The sequence below is a fragment of the Rhinatrema bivittatum genome, chromosome 4 (genome assembly GCF_901001135.1).
Source record: "Rhinatrema bivittatum chromosome 4, aRhiBiv1.1, whole genome shotgun sequence".
Lineage (NCBI taxonomy): Eukaryota > Metazoa > Chordata > Amphibia > Gymnophiona > Rhinatrematidae > Rhinatrema > Rhinatrema bivittatum.
Genome location: NC_042618.1, coordinates 252,337,796 through 252,359,091, shown reverse-complemented (window position 1 = coordinate 252,359,091; position 21,296 = coordinate 252,337,796). Strand labels below are relative to the sequence as shown.

At 44.3% G+C, this 21,296-nt stretch overlaps 1 protein-coding gene across 2 annotated transcripts in view; it reads left to right on the top strand.

Annotated features, from left to right (window-relative positions):
* LOC115090652 (tetraspanin-33-like) overlaps positions 1–21,296 on the top strand; it is a 174,746-nt gene that overhangs the window by 6,604 nt on the left and 146,846 nt on the right. For both annotated transcript variants that reach the window (XM_029600039.1, XM_029600037.1), the window contains exon 2: positions 11,141–11,438. In XM_029600039.1, coding sequence (XP_029455899.1) covers positions 11,343–11,438 — 96 coding nt within the window. In that variant the 5' untranslated portion in view covers positions 11,141–11,342. The remainder of the gene's footprint in view (positions 1–11,140; positions 11,439–21,296) is intronic.

Below are 21,296 nucleotides of genomic sequence, written 5' to 3'. Positions count from 1 at the left end.
CCATGTGAACTCCTCCCAGGTAGTTGCCTGCATGCAGCAGTATAAAAGGACTTTCTCTGCAGTTCCTGTTTGCCTTTGGATTGGGTTCCACAGTTGCCTGTGACCCCTGCCTGATCCAGGTCCTCCGTGGTCTCGCTTGTCTTGACGGCTCCCTGTCCTGTCTCTTCCTGTTGCCTTGATGTAAGTTCCTGATGTTTGTTCCTGTTCCAGTTCCTGATGTTCCTACCTGCTTTAGGCTGCCAGGAGTGCAGCAACCTGCTTTAGGCTTGCAGGAGTGCAGCAACCTGCCTTGGACTGCCAGGAGTGCAGCAACTTGCCTTAGACTGCCAGCAGTGCAGCTACCCGCCTCTTCCCTGTGCTCGTCCCGCTCCTGCGGCTGTAGGTCAGGGTGGTCCGCGACCAGCCCATTGGGTCCGCCCGTGTCGGTGGGCTGAGTAGGGCGCCCTGAGGGACAGCGCCACTATCTTCCTTCCTAGCCCTCGTCCATGATGTCTCCGCCTGTTTCCCTGATGCTGGTTCCAGATGTCGCCTTGATGTTTGTTCCTGATCCAGTTCCTGATATTCCTGCTTGCCTCAGACTGCCAGGAGTGCAGTACCCTGCTTTACTGTTCCTGCTCTGGTCCTGCTCCTGCGGGTGTAGGACAGGGTGGTCCGCGACCAGCCCATTGGGTCCGCCCGTGCCGGTGGGCTGAGTAGGGCGCCCTGAGGGACAGTGCAAATGCCTTCCTTTCCAGCCCTCGCCCATGATGTCTTTGCTTCAGCCCTCGTCTGTGATGTCTTCACTTCAGCCCTCGTCTGTGATGTCTTCACTTCAGCCCTCGTCTGTGATGTCTTCAGTGTTCAAAGGACTCTGTCTGCCCTCGTCCTCTGTCCGGCCTGCTGCCCAATGCCGTTAGCCAGCGGCAGGTCCGAAAGGGCTTGGAACAGTCGGAGGACCGTTCATCAATCAACATTGCGTTGTTGGTTGCCATGGGCGTGCAGGTCTGGCTGAGGGTCAGACTCTGTTCTCTATTCCTGCTTCAGTACCCGCCTGGCTCTCCATACTCGCATCGGCTCACCTCCCATGGTGTGGCTTGGGGCTCCTCCATGAGTCTCGCCATGGCCCAAGGGCTCACTACACCTGCTCTAGAGGCGACCGTGCTCCTCACGCCCGCAACAGAATCCGGAAGGCCTTCAAGCCCTCGGTTTGTCAGCAGCGTGGAGGACGCGCTCGTAACAACATGCTAAGTTCATGGAGTGCCCCCTAGTCCTTCTATTATTCGAAAGAGTAAATAACCGATTCACATTTGCCCGTTCTAGACCTCTCATGATTTTAAACACCTCTATCATATCCCCACTCAGCTGTCTCTTCTTCAAGCTGAACAGTCCTAACCTCTTTAGTCTTTCCTCATAGGGGAGCTATTCCATTCCCTTTATCATTTTGGTTGCCTTTCTCTGTACCTTCTTCATCGCAACTATATCTTTTTTGAGATGCGGCGACAGAATTGTACACAATATTCAAGGTGTGGTCTCACCATGGAGAGATACAGAGGCATTATGGCATTTTCTGTTTTATTCACCATTCCTTTTTTAATAATTCCCAACATTCTGTTTGCATTTTTGACTGCCGCAGCACACTGAACCGATGATTTCAATGAGTTATCCACTATGACAGCTAGATCTCTTTCTTGGGTGGTAGCTCCTAATATGGAACCTAACATTGTGTAACTATACCATGGGTTATTTTTTCCTATATGCATCACCTTCCACTTATCCACATTAAATTTCATTTGCCATTTGGATGCCCAATTTTCCAGTCTCACAAGATCTTCCTGCAACTTATCACAATCCGCTTGTGATTTAACTACTCTGAATAATTTTGTATTTTCTGCAAATTTGATTACCTCACTCGTATTCCTTTCCACATCATTTATAAATATATTGAAAAGCACGGGTCCCAGTACAGATCCCTGAGGCACTCCACTGCCCACTCCCCTCCACTGAGAAAATTGTCCATTTAATCCTACTCTCTGTTTCCTGTCTTTTAACCAGTTTGTAATCCATGAAAGGACATTGCCACCTATCCCATGACGTTTTACTTAACCTAGAAGCCTCTAATGAGGAATTTTGTCAAATGCCTTCTGAAAATCCAAATACACTACATCTACCGGTTCACCTTTATCTACAAGTTTATTAACTCCTTCAAAAAAGTAAAGCAGATTTGTAAGGCAAGACTTGCCTTGGGTAAAGCCATGCTGACTTTGTTCCATTAAACCATGTCTTTCTATATGTTCTGTGATTTTGATATTTAGAACACTTTCCACTATTTTTCCTGGCACTGAAGTCAGGCTAACTGGTCTGTAGTTTCCCGGATCGCTCCTGGAACCTTTTTTAAATATTGGGGTTACATTAGCTACCCTCCAGTCTTCAGGTACAATGGATGATTTTAATGATAGGTTACAAATTTTTACTAATAGATCTGAAATTTCATTTTTGAGTTCCTTCAAAACCCTGGAGTGTATACAATCCAGTCCAGGTGATTTACTACTCTTCAGTTTGTCAATCACTGTGATTTGGTTCAATCCAACTGAATCATTACCCATGAAAACCTTCTCCAGAACGGGTATCTCCCCAACATCCTCTTCAGTAAACACTGAAGCAAAGAAATTGTTTAATCTTTCCATGATGGCCTTATCTTCTCTAAGTGCCCCTTTAACCCCTCGATCATTGTTGCTTTCGTGCCTGTTTCTCGCCCTCACTCCACCCTCTCTGCTCCGGTGGCGACTCCCTCCGGGTCTGACAGACAGTTGCGAACACGGAGTTCTCCTGCCCCATCTCGTCGGCACCTCCGAGCTGGCTTGACGTTACGAAACCGCCATGTTCCTAAGGACGTAAGGGCACGCGCGCGCGCTCCAGACTTTGTACCAGCAAGAGCGCGAACCTCGGGGGCGTTTTCCCACAGTGATGTCATCCTTTCATACTTTAAAAGGTCTTTGTTTGCTAACCTCTAACGAGTTAGCAAGGGCTCGAATCTTACTTCTTGGTTGCGATTCGTCAAGCTACTCTGCTTTCTAACTTATCGGGAGTACCCGCTCCACGGGGGCTCCGCTCTCTCTCTTCTTGATTTCAGATTGCCAGAACATTCGGAAGACTCCTCATTGCCTGGAGGCGATCGCGGACATGAACACAGTGAGTTCTATTACATAGGAATCGGTACTCCCGCCACGAGAGCCTACTTTTCCTATTGCTCTGAAGACTCTCTTCTGTCCCAGACGTTATCGCAGGTACAGAGATCAAGATTGCAGATAGGAACCAGTACTCGCTCCACGAGGGCCCATGTTCCTAGTATCCTCTACAGACTCTCTTCTACTCTAGAAGCCATTTCCTATACAGCAATTGTGAGTTCTTATTACAGACTGTTTGTGGGAACCAGTGCACGCCTACGGCTCCTATTCCTAAGTGTACTGAAGACTCTCTGTGGCATAGAGACCATTGCAGACATCTACTATTGTGAGTGTACCATATTGTATCCAGTATACCGTGTCTACTCACTACTTCTAGTCTCTTTCTACAGCTCAGTGACCCAGAGATTATATTCCAGTATCAGAAGGACTTCAGCCTTGCCGAACACAATGACTCACTACTGCCACCCCTGGTGGCCCAGCTTCCAGTCTAATAAAGAACTATTTTGTCTATTTCAATATTCTAGCTTAGCTGATGGTTCCTCTCAAGATCTCCACTTGAGGGCGCTGTTATCTGCCATCAGCCCAGGGATTCACCATTGTACTGAGTGTTCATTCTTTACACTAATAATATGGTATTACCAACTGCCACTCTGTGGGAATTATCCACAGTAGATCACTTACTCCGCCTACGGAGTATCATCTAGTGTTAGCCCCTCCCCCTGGGGGAGCAGCACAGAACAGATTGCTAACTCCAGTGAATCCGGCTAAAGGTATTGAGGACTATAGCCATGGACCCGGCTCAACTTTCTGCCTTACAGGCTATTCCGGGCCTGGCTCAACGCATCCTAGAACAGCAAGAAACCTTGGAGAAAATTACTGTGGCAGTTCATCAGCTTCAGGCACTGAAGATACAAGGCATAGCCTCTATACCAGAAGGTCAGTTACAGGAGATAACTTTAAAATCAGCTGTTCCACTGGCGGCGCCAGTTCGATTCTCCAGAGAACTCCAGAAGACTTGAGGCTTCTTGAACCAGTGCAGCTTACATTTCATCTTACAACCTTCATTATTTCCTACAGGTCTTTCTAAGACTAGCTACATTCTGTCTTACTTGGATGGGAGAGCCTTATCATGGGCTTGTACCTTGTGGGAACACAAGGACCCTATCTTACAGGACATAGAAGGATTTATGGACTTATTGAAATCCGTTTTTGATTACCCCACTCGTATGTCCGTTGCTGGATTTACTTTGGTGGATCTGAAGCAAGGCAACAGATCCCTGGCAGAATTTGCTATTGAATTTAAAACTCTAGCAGCAGAGCTGTGCTGGGACCTCAGATGTCTGAAGACACTCTTTTGCAGAGGCCTGGACACTCGCATAAAAGATGAGCTGGCTGCTCTTCAGACACCTGACTCGCTGGAAGAGTTGATAGCCTTGGCTACTCGGATTGATTGGCGGCTTCGAGACAAAGTGAAGGAACTTCCGTCTAGAGCATTATCCGAGTTCAAGCGGGCTCGTGCCCCTGCTTTTCCGATAAATCCAGCAAACATTGCTATTGATAAAGAGGAGCCAATGCAACTTGGTCATGGTCACTTGATTGTTAAGGAGAAAAGGACCCACGAAAGATGTGTTCCGTGTATGTACTGTGGCCAGTTCAGCCGTGATGTCTCGACTTGTTCCAATTCCCCGGGGGAACGGAGGAATTCTAATGCGGCGGAAAGACTGTTTGTGGAACTTACTGCACCTTCACTTCTGCTCTCTCTTCCAGTCTCTCTGACCTATGGCCCGGTCACGATTCGGACTCCTGCTCTGGTGGACTCAGGGGCAGGAGGCAATTTTATTTCTAGATATCTAGTAGAATATCTGAAGATTCCTCTCATCTCCTTAAAATGTCCTCTATTGTTATCTTCCATACACGGGGAGCCTTTACCAAGTGATGTAACCTGCGAGACTGTACCAATTACGCTTTGTACTGGAGCACTTCACACGGAAATAATCTCTCTCTTTTTATTAGAGAAGGCCATGCATCCGATCGTTTTGGGATTGCCTTGGCTGAAAGAGCATCAGCCTCAATTTGATTGGGCTTCCTTGGATCTCTCACGCTGGGGTCCGGATTGTCATAAGAAATGTTTCAAGGAGGTTTTACCTGCTAATGGCAGACCCAATGTTTCAGCGGAATCAGAACTCTTACCTCAGCAGGATCCTTTTCAAAAAGAATCTTTTAAAAAGGTAACTGAGGTTATTCTGCTATTGAAGTCCTGTGAAAACATCTCAGATTCAAGAGTTCCTTCCGTGCTACCTAAAAAGGAATCTGATTCTTCATCTGAGATGGATGAAGAGACAATGTGGGAGGATTTACCTGAAGAGCCATCAGACATGGTTGTTCCTAGGAAGATCGTTTTGGATTTGCTTATTGTCCCCCTTTCCGGTCATTATTTCAAATTTGATCATATTAGTTCACTATTGCCAAGCGGCCCCACCACCTTTACCTCTCTCACCAAATCTTGTGCTCCATTGAGAATTAGATCTAAAATTGCTCCCTCTCTTGTCGGTACTTTTGACTTGGATTGGCCACTGTTGGAGACAGGATACTGGGCTTGATGGATCCTTGTTCTGACTCTGTATGGCATATCTTATGTTATTATGCACCCTTGCACCTGCACTGACTCCACAAGGAAAGCAGGATTCCCATCTGGAGCTGGGTTAATGGCTCTTCCTCGGTTCAGCCAGGGCTTAAGTTTTTCTTTCTTTAAGACCAGGGAAAAGTATGGATCACTTCTGGCCCCTTTTCCCCTGGAGTAGGTACGCAGATTCAAGCCTGAGGAACCATAAAAGCAGCAGACTGTGTAGCATGCAGTCAATGAGAATGCACTGGAGTGTTGGGAGGGTGGTGGAGAAGTGGCGTAAACTACAGGCACAGGAACGGAGAGAGTGAGCCAGGAGAAAGTACCTGTGTAGTGTTGGGTAGGTTTCTGTGAAGGTGACTGGATTGAGCTCTGAGAGGGGCAGTTAGCTGTGGAACCAGCAAGTCTTAGAGTGGGACTGGAAAGGGAGAAGGCTGCTGCAGAATGAGGAAGGGCTAACAGCAAGCAAGAACATAAACTCTGATTTATTTTATTTATTTATTGGTTTTTTATAGCGACGTTCATAAAAACATCACATCGGTGTACAAATTTGTTAACAAATGCACAGTTAAAGCATTTGAAAAAAATAAAATCTAATAAAACAAGGTAAGAAATGCATAAAATCCTTAACAAAAAACACTATAATACATACAATATAAAATTCTGGAGGACATCTAAACTTAGTGATAAAATAAAATTCTAAAATAAAATTCTAAAAGCGTGTTAGGGAAGCTATGTTTAAGAAAAGGCTTGCTGGAATAACCACGTTTTGAATCCTTTCTTGAAGGTTTTGGTATTTGCTTCAAGTCGTAATGATGCAGTAGTGCTGGTGTGGGGGCACTCACTGTGTGAGCACATAAGCAGCAGTACATCAGTAGTATATTAGTGTATGTCTGTGTGATAGAGAGAGCAACACAGATCTATACATACACTTTGTGTCAGAGAGAGAGTGCATGTTTGGGTGTCTCTCTCTTACACACACACACACACACACACTCACTCTCAGTGTGTGGGTTTATTTGTGTGTCTGTGAGAAAATGTCTGAGAGAGTGTGTATCTTTGTATGTGTCAGTGTAGATGTGCCAATAAAGTTTCTGCAATCTATAATCTGTTTTGTGTAACTGAGCATGTGTGAGTGTCTGACACTGGCTGGGAGTGTAGTTGTCTTATTACTTTCACTAGTTCAAGAGCTGCTTGGTTGGCCAGACCAGGATATGTGTGTGTGTATGTTAACCGATTTGCATGCATGGAATGGGGTCTATAGCTTTGTTTACTCACTGCTGATCTAGAGTATGCTCTATTTCTTAGTTATTTGGGAAAACTAAGAAATTTATTTTGGAGATGTTTGGGCTTAATTCTGCCAGGTTTCAGAGTCGTCTTAGCATGCTTTAGGGAGCTATTGAAACACGGGCTGCAGAGAAAGTGCACAAGGGAGTCAGATACCCCGTGGGCTGGTTTTGAAAAAATCCCCTGGGCTGATATTTTCCTGCAGTCTGCCCCTGATGCTGGAGTTGAAGCTCGCTAAGGGCTCCTGATGGAGAATAGGCTACATCACAGGCAGAGTCGGGTAGCCAGTGAGGAGATGGCTTGGATAGCAGGGGGCAGAGCCCACTGGATACCCCTGCTGGTAGGGAGACGTGTGAGGCAGTGCCCCTAGTGTCTCCTTGTGAGCATGTGTAGGACCAGGCTGGGAGCCTGGTCACATTTAAATCTCCTAGAGCAGTGGTTCTCATCCTTTTTCCCATCGTGACACACCGGACAGGCCACGCTCACATGTTGACACACTGCTCATTACAATTTTTTTTTTTTTTTTACGATTTTTATATACCGATGTTCATTTCAAAAAGAGATATCACATCGGTTTACAATAAGGTACAATAGGTAATTCACTATCCCCTAAAAGGGCTTACAATCTAAATTTTTGTACCTGAGGCTAAGAGATTACAAAAATAAAACCATTAAAATCAAAGTTCTTAACAATTAAGCAAAAGGTATTTTTTTTTTCACGGCAAAAATAAAAAGTAAAGGTCCGGTAATTATTTTTATTGTTTAAAATGACACAAGGAAAAGATACATATTCTGTCTGAACAGAAATTGCATAAATAGTAAACATTAGAGATGTGAATCGTGTGCCAGATCGTCTTAACGATCAGATTCGGCTGGGGTGGGGGGGAAATCTGATCGTTAAGATATGTGAATTGGAATCGTTTCCGATTCCAATTCACATCGCTAATTTTTTTTTTAGGGAGGCCCGCGCCGCTAAAAAAAACAATCCACCCGACCCTTTAAATCGACCCCACCCTCCCGACCCCCCCCAAAACCTTTTAAAATTACCTGGTGGTCCAGGGGGGCCTCGGGGAGAGATTTCCCGTTCCCAGGCATCAGCTGTTCTAAAAAAAAAATGGCCCCGATGCCCCTTTGCCCTTACCATGTGACAGGGTATCCGTGCCATTGGCCGGCCCCTGTCACATGGTAGGAGCACTGCATGGCCGCGCCATCTTTAAAGATGGCACCGGCCATCTTTACTCATCAGCCCCTATTATAGAGTATATTGGACCACCAGGTAATTTAACATTTTGGGGGGGTTCGGGAGGGTGGGGGAGGGTAAGGAATTGGTTTTAAAGGGTCGGGGTGGGTTTAGGGGTTGTTTTGGTGTGCCGGTTTTCCCGCCCTCCCCCAAATAATTCCCGTGCCCTATTTAACGATACAATACAAATGCCCCTGACGATAAATCGGGGGCATTTGTATTGTATCGTGCACTCTAACGATTTAGGACGATTTTAAAATTATCTGACGATAATTTTAATCGTTCAAAAACGATTCACATCCCTAGTAAACATCCCATACCAAAACAGCACCAATTTCCAGCACTTAAACAGTAACCACCTTACCTAAGAAAAGGCAACACTGAAATATTACACCAGGCCTTAAGACACCAATACATCTCCTATTAGGAAAACGGACCAAGTCAGGCTGCTATAGAGCCCTACACAGAAACTACACGCCAGCAGAAAACCTCACCTGAGACACATGTACTGACCCCTCACCTAACAAAAAATAAAGAGACCAAAACGCATAACTAGAAGCATGCAGAAAAAACTGAATTGGAAACTGCAACAAGCCAGAGTCTCTGTATGCAGTGTAATAAAGGAAAAAAGAAACATCACCCATCCTTATAAAACAAATCCAGAAATATAAAATCAGTAGCAGTAAAACCATATTAACAAAAAGAACAGATTATTTTGAAACACCTGAGGAGTGGAATATCCAATAATTAAAAACTCATATAAAAAATTTCTAGATACCAATAAAATATTTCAAAATAGCAGACACAAAGACCCAGTAATGAAAAATAAGGATTAAAAAATGTTTTTGCTCTGCATACCTGGAAACGTTTGATATCCAGGTGTCCTGAGATTATTTTGAATTAGCAGGAGGAGGGGTGGTTTGCTTGGAACTTTCTCCTCTCTCTCAGTCACATACCAGTTCTCTCTCTCACACTGGCTCTCAATGACACACCTGTACACACATGCTCTCAGTCACTCACATATACACATGCTTTTTCTCTTACTTATATAGGCTCTTAATTACACATTTACACACATGCTCTCTATCTTTTCACGCTTACACACACAGGCTTTCAATCACACACATATATGCTGTCTTTTTCTCTCACACACAGACTCTCATTTCCATGCTTACAAACATGCTCTCTCTCTCTCATTTACACACAGGCTCTCAATCACATACTCACATGCTCCCTCACCTAAACCAGCTGTCAATCACACAGACACATATCTCTCTCCCTTACTTATACACACAGGCTCTTAATCATTCATACACATAATCTCTCTCACACACAAAGGATCTCAATCATACACACATATTCTTTCACACAAATAGGTTTTCAATCACAAATTTACACATACAGGTTCTCAATTGTAAACTTACATTCATGCTCTCTCTCTCTCACAGGCAGGCTCTCAATCACAGACATACTCTCTTTCACATATACAGGCTCTCAATCACACACACACATGCTATCTCACTCACACACATGCTTGCTTGCTCATTCACTCTCTCTCCCTCCCCCCGGAACTAGCAGCAGCAGCAGCCTCCTCCCAACCCTAACCTTCATTTTCAGCCCTCGCAGAGGAAGAGTCCCATCGGCCGCGGGGGTTGACGTTCTTCTTCCTTTTTCTCTGAGCCGTACTGCTCATTCCTCAGAGCCGCACCTCTCTTCTCTTCTTCGGGCCAACGCTGACACACTAGCATGGTCTCTTCTTCCCGCGCACGCACCCGATGCTCACCACTTCCGCTTCCGGGCCGCGGGCGGGGGGCAGGAAGAAGAGACCATGCCGGTGCCGCTGACTCCAGCTGTCCTGCCGCGTTCCGCCCGGGCTGACCGCATTTTAAGCCCGGGCGGAGGAGGACCGGGGAGCAGCTGGGTCAGCGGGGGACCGGGAAGTGTGGCGACACACCTGCGTGTTCTTGGCGACACACCGGTTGAGAACCACTGTCCTAGAGGGAGAATGGCTATGTGCAGGACCCTGCCGGACGGGAGGTGCTTGGAGGGCATGCCCAGTACAGTGTAGGATAAGTTGCTGAGCCAGTGGGGAGAGGATGGGCCCCATGGATCTGGGATCAGGAGTTCCAGGTCCTGTCTGAGAGTAGAAGCTCCAGACACCTCTCTGGGAGAAAGAAGGCAGGCTTCTGGGAAGTGCCTAAGAGTTACTATGAAGGTAAGCAGATGTTTGGAAGTGCCTAGTGTGAAACTTACTGAGAGTGGAGAACTGGCAGACTTCTGGGAACTGCCTTGTTAGCTGAGACTAGAGAGTAGTCTTTGGGTTTGCAACTGTATTTGCCAATCCTGACTGTGTTAAGTGTGGCACTGTAAATAAACACATTGAAGTTACAGCAGAGCCTGAGTGTAACTCCTCTGCTGTATCCAAGTCCTTGTCTGCTTGAGTGCCACAAGGCGTCACAGCATACTGGAACAAGGCACGGTGAGGCTGCACAGCAGGTGAAACCATGACATTAAGAGAATGCTACCTACAATGTAGAAAAAGAAATCATTATAATACATTAATTAATTTCAGTACAACTATTGCCAAAATGTAAAGCATCACGATCCTGTTGATCTTTTGCATATTTGACTCTGACTTAACCAAGGATAAGAAATTCCTTAGTGTCCAAAATAGCTCCTTTTCAACATACAGATACTGTGTATCTACCAGTCGATCTACCTGATGTCAATATGCATTCATTTCGTTTGACTCACTGTGCTTTAATTCTGGTAGCTTAAGACTGTTGTAGCAGGCAGACTTAAACATGTATATGGTTCTGTTTTCAGACTTCCTTTTTACAGAAGCAGTGGCTTGACACACAGCTCTGAACTACAAAAGGATCCAGTTGCTGGGGACAGTTTGAATACTTGGCAGCAATCTGGTAAACCCAAGCAAGAGAGCAGAGCAAAGCTGTTTCTCAGTGCATCAAATCTCCTGCGGTAGCAAAAAAGAATCTTTTTGGGCCTGTGACAGCTGTATGACATTGCCATGAATCAAAGACAACACCTACAAAGCCCAAAGAACATCACTTTTGTTAACCCATGGATTAAGTATTCAATCTTTTTCTTCAGCTTTTTGTGTTGGGTGAGTAAAATTGTACAACCCTACCCAAAAGCAAATTTAGCCTTTTTTAATCTACGGAACATTTAATTGTGAATATTTGTGACTTCATAAGCTAATCAGAATTCTTTAAACTATACTTATCTAATTATAAACAGACTGTTACTATTTTAAATGTAAAGAGGTAATGAGGTTACAGTTTATGTAGAAATTCGAAGAGACTGTTTGATATTCAAATATAGTCAGTGAAACAAGAAAAGATGCTGTAAATGCTTGGAAAATGTTCTTGAACTCTGCATTCTTACTTTCTTCAGATCTTACTTTCTAAAAACCTTTCTTTATTAGCATTTTTACAGATTGTAACAAACTTCACCATCAAGTTTTACAGTGCAGTTAAATGGTAGTTTCCAAAAATAATATAACATAATATTTATATTTCACCTTTCTGGGTAGATCATATAATAAAACAGTCAATTCATGGACTAACATAAATAATTCAATAACAGACACAATAAAACTCTAAAAGTAATACATAGATCATAATTAAATATTGTGGAAGAAATAAAACATCATTTTATGTTTTAGGTTAGAATTTGCCAGAATTACCTTTTGTTTTGTTTTTTTCCAAAATAATTTTTATTGCAGTAGTAACATAACAAATAGTCACAATATACAGAAACATATATTTTAGATAGAAGTCACTACATTTTTACTTTATTGTTTTTTTCCCCCACCATTTTGAACAGGTTCTCTCACCCCAAATATGAACCAGTTCCTAAGTCATACACCGTTCAGCCCTTCCATACATACCACACTCACACTCTTATTTGCCCATCCTTTTGTCTTAAATTCCTTATTGTCCTTGCAGACACAGGTTTTTTTTTTAAGCAGAAATAGTAATTACTCAAGAAGCAGTTTTCACTGAGCACCTAGAAATACATGTAGTGTCTCAGTCAATCGAATATCCCAGGGCCAAGAAGTGGTTTTTCATTTCAGTGGTTAGCTGGTTATACAAGTTCCTCCAAATGTCAACATATTGAGAAGTCACAGAGTATTTAGCATTCTTAAACTGAGATTTTAAAAGCCACACACGCAGTTCCTGGCGCAATCACATGGATGCATCAAAGTTGCTTGTGCACCACAAAACTTCCTGCTGCGATGTGATCAATCCTTTCGGCTGCCTCCCTAGCTTGATATCATCAATAAAGGCAGAGCCCGAAATGTCCCCTTTCATGTGCTAACACACGTGACTTTGAGCTGGCCTTTCATGATGATGTCAGGCTGGGAGAGACTGGCCCTCACATGTGCCGCGAGCATGTTATAAAATCAGATACCTGCGCGCGGGTGCCAACTCACACGCGCAAGGGGGGGGGAAATTCTTTAAGAAACGCACGCTGATGCGCCAGGGCATTTCCCCAGTTTCCTCCCAGGCCGCTCCAATAAAGGAGCGGACTGGGAGGGAACTTCCTAACCCCCTAGCTAACCTGCCTGCCTTTTCCCCTCTCCTCCTTGACCCCTAAAACCGGCTGACAGTGCATGCTTCAGCGGGTCAGCACGCAATGGCCATTGAAAATGCCCATGGCGTGCACACTGCCCAGCCACGTGCTTATCTCACGGTATTGGTGTGCGCCGGCATTTGAAAATTTATTTAAGTGTCCAGACATTCCACCTGCATTGCTTGGATCATTTTCCTCTGCCATTGATCAAAAGTGGGAAGCCCCTCAGTCACCCAATGCAATAAAATACATTTTACATGCTAGTGCCATAGGTAGGTAGCCAAATTTAGTAACATCGGGCGGATGTTTCACAGTGCCTGGAATTTTCACAGCAGGATCATTTTACCAGTAAGAGATAAATTCAACCCAGCACACTTCTGAACCTCTTGTAGCACCCTGTCCCAAAAAGCATGCAGCACTGGGCATGTCACAAACGGTGCAGTAGGGTACCAGCTTCGTATCACATTTGGTGCATTTGGGAGATTGTTATGACCGTCGATTGCGGGCGGCCACAGCCGACCCAACTCACATCTTGTCATGCCCTGCTCTCCACGCCTGGTACGCTGTGGCTTGCCACTACTGCTGTATTCCTCCTGGCTTTTGGGACTCCACGTGGTGGCTGGGATGCTGCCGACCTACACTCCGACTCCGGGCCTCCCTAGGCACGCGCGCCACCTGGCCTTCACCTGGACATCTCAAGTCTGTGATATTTAAGGACATCCTTTGGCCTACGCTAACCGACTTGGCAATGAGTTCCCTGAGCTCCTGTGGTGCTTGTTCCGTCCTCCGGACCTGCGGTTCCTGCCTTGGATCCTTGCTCTTCAACCTTGGACTCTGGCTCTGGGTACCCGCTCCTCGGGGGCCTGCTTTGCACTTCCTTTCCAGGACTTGTCCTGCACTGCCCCACTCCTCAGGGTAGCCTCAGCGCAACTTCACCAGAGATCTTGTCTCTATGCTTCCCCGCTCCTCGGGGTAGCCTCAGCGTTACCTCACCGGAGTTCCTGTCTCTACACTTCCCCACTCCTCGGGATAGTCTCTGCGTTACCACACCAGAGTTCCTGTCTCTACGCTCCCCCGTTCCTCGGGGCAGCGTTATCACACCGGACATTCACTCTCTACACCTCCCCGCTTCTCGGTGTGGTCTCAGTGCTCACAAAGATATTGAACAGGATGGTCCCAAGACCGATCCCTATGGCACTCCGCTTAACACCGCTCTCTCTTCAGAGTAAGTTCCATTTACCATCACACATTGTCTTTTGTCCATCAACCAGTTTACAATCCAGGCCAGCACCTTGGCACTCACTCCTAAGCTTCTCATTTTATTCACAAGTCTCCTGTGCGGGACCGAATCAAAAGCTTTGCTGAAATCCAAGTAGATGACATCGAGCGCTCTTCCTCAGTCTAATTCCCTAGTCACCCAATCAAAAAAGTCAATCAGATTTGTCTGACAGGACCGTCCCCTGGTGAATCCATGCTGCCTCTGGTCCAGCAATTCTTCTGACTGTAGATAGTTCACTATTCTTTCTTTCAGCAGCGACTCCATTACTTTTTCCTCCACCGAGGTGAGGCTAACCGGCTTGTAGTTTCCAGCCTCCTCTCTGCTCCCACTCTTGTGAAGCAGGACCACCACCGCTCTTCTCCAATCACTCGGCACCACTCCCGTTTCTAGGGATCTATTGAACAGGTCACGCAGCGGACCCGCCAGCACATCTCTGAGCTCCCTCAGAATCCTGGAATGAACCTCATCAGGCCCCATGTCTTTGTCCACTTTTAAATTTCCTAGCTCTTCCCATACATTCTCTTCTGTAAACGGAGTTACATCTACTCCACTCCCCTCCAGTTTCTTGTTAACTAGCGACGGTCCTTCTCCAGGGTCCTATTTAGTGAACACCGAACTGAAGTATTCATTTAATATTTCTGCCATTTCTTTGTCTCTCTCCACACAATGATCCTTTTCACCTTTCAATTTCACCTTTCAATAGTGAAATTGAAAGGTAAAAAGGATCAATGTGTGGAGAGAGACAAAGAAATGGCAGAAATATTAAATGAATACTTCAGTTCGGTGTTCACTAAATAGGACCCTGGAGAAGGACCGTCGCTAGTTAACAAGAAACTTTTCTCCTTTCTCTGATGTATCTGAAAACTGTTTTGCCACCTCGCTTTACCTCTTTGCCAATCTTTTCTTCCGCTTGACTTTTTGCTGTCTTGATTACTTTCTTTGTCTCCCTCAGTTCCACCAGATATTCTGCCTTGTGCTCCTCCCTTTGGGATCCTTTATATTTCTTGAACGCTGTTCTTTTAGTTTTTAGTTTGTCAGCAACCTCCTTTGAGAACCAGATAGGTTTCATTCTTCTCTTGCTTTACTTTACTTTTCTAACATATAGATTAGTTGCCTTGGTAATTGCTCCTTTTAGTTTGGTCCACTGTTGTTCCACATCTCTCTCGTTCTCCCAGCCTTCTGGTTCTTCCTCCAGGTACTTCCCCATTTCATCAAATCCGTGTTTTTGAACTGCAAAACTTGGGTCTTCGTGCTTCTTCTCCGTATCCTATTTGTGATATGAAACCATACCGTTTGATGGTCACTGGTACTAAGGTGGGCACCCACCTGGACATTAGAGACATTATCTCCATTAGAGAGCACTAAATCGAGTATAGCTCCCTCCCATTACCATTTGTTTGAACAGAGCCCCTTGCAGGGCATCCACTATCTCTCTACTACTGTTAGATTCTGCAGAAGGGATTCTCCAGTCTATATCCAGCAGATTAAAATCTCCAACAATCACTTCTCCCTTCTTTCCCATCTTTTGGATATCTTCAACCAGATCTCTGTCAAATTCTTCCATTTGATTTGGAGGCCTGTAAACCACTCCAATAAAAATGGATGCCCCATCATCTTTTTTTAGGTCGGCCCATAGTGCTTCTTCTTTGCCCCATCTTCCTTGCAGCTCAGATGCTTGGATATTGTTTCTGATATAAAGAGCCACTCCTCCCCCTTTCCTGTCCTCTCTGTCCTTCCTTAACAAGTTATAGCCCGGTATTGCCATATCCCAATCATGAGATTCCATGAACCATGTCCCTGTGACAGCTACAACGTCCAAGTCCGCCTCCACCATTAGGGCTTGCAGATCTGGGATTTTATTGCCCAAACTATGAGCATTTGTGCTCATAGCTTTCCAGCTTTTCTCATTCAGGTTACTGCTTTTCTTGGACTCCTTTAGTGACTTATTTAGTTGAGTTTTGTTATCCACTTCACCCTTTTCCATTGCATTTGTATTTGGGGGTGATATTCTAATTTCTTTCTGCCATCCCCGGCATCTAGTTTAAATGCCTTATGACATAGGATTTGAATTTATGCCTTAGGATCCTTTTTCCTGCCACAGACAGATGTAAGCCATCATTGACAAAGAGCTTTTTACTGTTCCATACATGGCCCCCAGCCCCCAATAAATCCAAAACTTTGTTCCTTACACCAGGATTTGAGCCATGCATTGAAGTTATTAATATGGCTTAGCCTTTCCTTCCCCTTTCCATGAACAGGTAACACTTCTGAAAAGGCAATGGTTGTTGCCATGTGACTAATCTGCTTCGCTAGGGACTGGAAATCTCTCTGTACTACTTGGATGCTGTTTCTAGCAAGGTCGTTGGTTCCCAGTTGGATGATATCAACTTTAGAGTCTTTGCTTTCTTCTTTGATCACTTTGACTATTTGAATAGCATTTCTGCTGGCCGATGATCCTGGGAGGCTTTTAACTGTAGTGTTTCCCTCGCTATGAGTTCCCAGATTAGTGCCTCTGATGACAGAGTCACCTAGCACAATGAGCTTTTTCCTTTATTTACTGATTGTATTATGGAATTTCTGTATGCATTGGGTTTTTTCTTTCTTTTCAGATCCCTTCAATCTCTTTCGCAAGAGCTTCTTCATTATCTAATACAGAGAAGGCATTTTGTACTTGTGTCACTTGATACAGCGTGTGTCTCCGCTTCACAGGTCTAATTCTACCAGCACCCACTGTAATCCTGTTGTTTTTTGAGTTCCTTAAAGCCCTGTGTGAGTGGAAGGGTAGACTTGTGGGCTGCACAGCTGTCAAGAACGGATGTCTGTGGGTCACAGGTCTTATCCTACCTGAGTCCACTGTAAACCCCTTTTTCCTTGACTTTTGGTTTATCTGTGGTAATGGGGAATTAATTCTTGAATAATGTAAAGTGGGTCAAACTTTCTTTATTGCAGCTAATTCACCTTTAACTTCAGCCAGCTCCTTTTTCCAGGAAGAGAGTTCTGAACAAATGGGGCAAGCCTTAACTTTCCAGATGATTTCCCTCAGAATAAAGGCTCTACAATAGTTACATTGGATAGTCCTGATTTTGGTAAATGTATTTGATGGATAACACCTAAGGAAATACCAGATTTCTAATTTATCTTATTGCCAATTATGTATTTAGGCAGACTATATCAGAAAAACAAACCTAGGGGTGGGTGGGTAGAGGGGAAGGGTGGGAGGGTGTTAAACAGTTAACACTTGGCCAGGGCTGTTCACTGGACACTTTATCTTCTATTGATTTTGAACAGACCCTCCCCCAGATTTGGCTAACTAATTTAAGCTTTTTCCTTAGCTCTCCCCAATAATTTGTATGTATAGCTGTCTCCTTCAGGTTCAAAGCAGACTGAGGACTTGATTGCCCCCTGCAATGCACTGACTCAGCTGCCCAAAGCTGTTTAGCCAACCTCTTTTTGTATACATATATATATGTTTTTGCTTAAACAAATACACAGCAATTTCAATATCTAGAAAAATATACAGATAAAAGGCTATCGCTATTCAAAAAACAGAAAAATATTACAAGCCCTCTAAAATAAGAATAAAATAAACTTATTCCTTAGCTCTCCCCAAAAGTTGTGCTTAGAGCTGACATAAGAGAAGAGGAACATTAGGGAGGAAAAGGGAAGTAGGATGAGGAGATAGAATTTTATGTTGAATTTATGTTGATTACAATTTTATGTTGAATTTAGTTTTATGTTGAATTTAGTTTTATGTTGCAATAGCCTCACCATTGTTCTGTCACTTGTAGTTCAGTTCCAGAAGCTTCAGGTCATTCAGGCTTCTGATATCCAGAGGCTCAGACAGCAGAGATGCTCACTGCTTGCTGCCTTCCTTTGAAATACAAATAACCCCAGGCAGCTTTGCCTTTTATAAGCCATCGCCCTGTCATCATGACATCACAACAGGGTGGGAGAGACCATCTGAGGCTGGTGTAGAGAAGAGAGGAATAGTGGCAGAAGAAAATGAATTTAGCTCAGTTCAGTAGATATTAAAATAATTAAATAAATAGCCCCTGAAATATCCTGTCTGTTCCCTGATCCGCTCTGTACAGGTTTTTCTTTTTTTTCTCTATCTATTTGAACTCAAACACCCCTTGATTTGTAAATCTTATGTTTGTATAGCCCATGTTCACTGCTCATATTACAATACATTGATGTCATTGATGACAAATCATAAATTTGTATTCTGTTAGCAAAACCTGAACTTTCTGATTAATAGTGGAACAGTAAGACATTAAACTGAGAGGGAATTTTAGTTTACTGTTTTGTTTTTATTGGCTGAGGAAAACGGATCTCAAGTATCAATACAAGAAGGAGATGATGGGGAGAAGAAAAGAATATGACCAGAAATGGGGCAAGGAGATGATGGGAGAAGGAGTGTGAGAAGGAAAGAAGACTGAAGATGGATGGGGGAGAGGGAGGGATGACCAGGGATAGGGAAAATGGGAGATGGGAAAGATCAGGAATCTGGGATGGAAGGAGAGAGGAGGGAAATTTTGAGACTGAGGAAGGGGTAGAAGAAGTATGAGTGGTTCAGCAGTGGGTTCTAGGATCTGGAGAGAAGGAAAAGGTAGGAAGGAAGAGAGGTTCCAAGATTTGGGGGATAGAATCTGAGATCAAGGGAGTAAAGATTTGAATTCCAGTGTGAGGAAGAGGGAGGAGGTAATTGTTCTTACTGTTCTTTGGTCCTACTCCCCCTTGTATTCCTTCTCTAATCTCTCATCCAATCTGGCACATATACACACAAACCTAACACCAATCCCCTTTCTCTCACATACACAAACATTGCCACCTCAGCCCTGTTCCCTTCTCTCTCAAACACAGACACTAGCCTCTCCTTTACCCCCCAATGATCCTCCTCTCAGCCCTTCCTAAACTCCCTAAAATGTTCCCCCTTTACTCTATTAGCTCTAGGCTTATCCCCTGTCCTCTTGTCCTTGAATGACAGGAGGGGAGGGACTGGATTAAGGAGAAGAGTAGCTCCTCTGGTATGTTTGCTCCAGTTTTCCTCTTCCCTTCTTGTTCCCTACATACTGCTTGGGAGGGAAGGGGCTGGATCAGGAAGGAGAGGACTCTTCATTGCTGAGTGAGAATCAGCAGAGCTGGAGGGAAGGCAACAAATCCAAAATTTTTATAACCCTAGACACAAGCCTAATGACAATTCCTGGCCTGCATGGTCAGTCCATGCAGGTTACCCCAGCCTTCTTGGAAGCCTGATGTAGCTATACTACTGATGTTAGGGCTGTAAGTTCTGCTCTGTGCAGGTTATCATCAGTGCTGTTAGGATTGAAACCATGGTAACCTAATGCAGCCATACTACTGCTGTTAATATTGTAACCTTGCCTGATGCATTGTATTGCCACTGTCTGCCCATTGACTTGTGGTGTCCTCTCTTTGGCCCTTTAAAGTTTCATAAAAATTAGCACTCAATCCAGTCAGAATTTCAAGTGCTTTAGAGAAATATGCCAGATGGGTAGAGAGAATGTTAGCACAGAGGAAGCTAGTAATAATTTAAAAAAACAGGTATATTGAGGAAGATTGCCAACGATCACAGATGGACACAGCTGAAAGCTCTCCAGGATTTACCCAGAAATTCAAGATTTTGAGCCAAACTCTGGATCTCCAATTGAGTTTCCAGCTTCTTTTGGGGGATCATGGCCTGTATAGCTTACCTCCAACTGTAGCTGCATAAAATCTCCCAAATGGCCAGGCTTCAACCATCACACCTCTGCTTAACTACATTTATACAATGATATGTATAATCACATCTAATAGAAGAGTATGGACTTAGAGCATAAAGAGATTTACCTCTGATGTCATCTGATAGGAGATATCATGCAGTCACAACAAGAGGTAGATTCTATCGACACCTGTGCTCAGAGGTGTTTTTGGAGGCTTTCCATGGTTTGGGGGCACCGAGAGGAAAGAAGAGAGGGTAAGAGCCACAGAATGGAAGCAGTAGTGAATGAAAGCCCTGGGGTATGGGCAGTGATTAAGGAGAACAGGGTGGACAAGAGTGAAGAAGGGATAGTGGATGATGAGGAATGAATGTCAGGTACAGGGTAGGGAGAAGTAAGTAAGGTACATACTTGAGAATTGTCCAAGTTTAGAACCCAAACTGAATCTCTGGCTGAGCTCCCAGTTTGGGGCTCTGGAGATAGCTTTAACAAAAACAAAACGCACCATCTTTGGTCCTAGTATTTATTTATTTATTGATTGATTATATTATACCACTCAACAAATACCAGATCTGGCCAGAGCAGTGCACAACTATAATATTCAATACATATAAAATAAAGCTACTAAAAACAATAAAATCAAGCATAAAAACAAAACACCCACCCTATATTACTCAACCAAGAAACCACCTTCCTACCTACCTCGGACTATCCTGCCATAAAGGTAACTGTAAGCCAGGACCCCATCAAAGTGGAAAAAGCCATACTTCACCTTCTTAGTAAAAGAAAGATAATTTGCTTCTACTTTCACCTCCAGAAGTGCCGAATTCCAGAACTCAGGGACCCTGTTGGCTGGAGTGATACGTGGATTGGTAACAGACAGAGGAAACAACAAGTAGACTCTAGGTGTGGTTTAAGTGCACTTTTATTTAGTGGAAAAACAAAATGGCAGCAGGCCTTCACTTTGTGTATTTCAAACAGGCAGTGCAAATGGAAAAACAAACACTTCAGGCAAATAATCTTTACCTCGGGCAACACAGTTTTTAAACAGTAAAGTCTTTAAACAAAGAGTTCTTTAAGAAGAGAGTCTTAACCAACCTGAGAAGTAGCAGGTCTTTGTGTATGTAGGGACTCCGTCAGCTCCCCGGGGCCCTTTTAACCCTTCTACGCCCTAAGGCCTCATACTCTGGTGAAGGGCTCCTCTCTTCACCCAGGATTCCCTGCAGGTCTCAACCTTAAGGAGGACTAGAAAGACTGCTGTGCCCAGTCATTTAAAGTAGTCTGAGGGATTTTTCTATACACTCCCTCACATACCCTCATCCTCAGCTAAGCTTTGCTGGGATGAGCATCTGCCTGTACAAGGGACACCTCTCTTGCATTAGCATTCTCC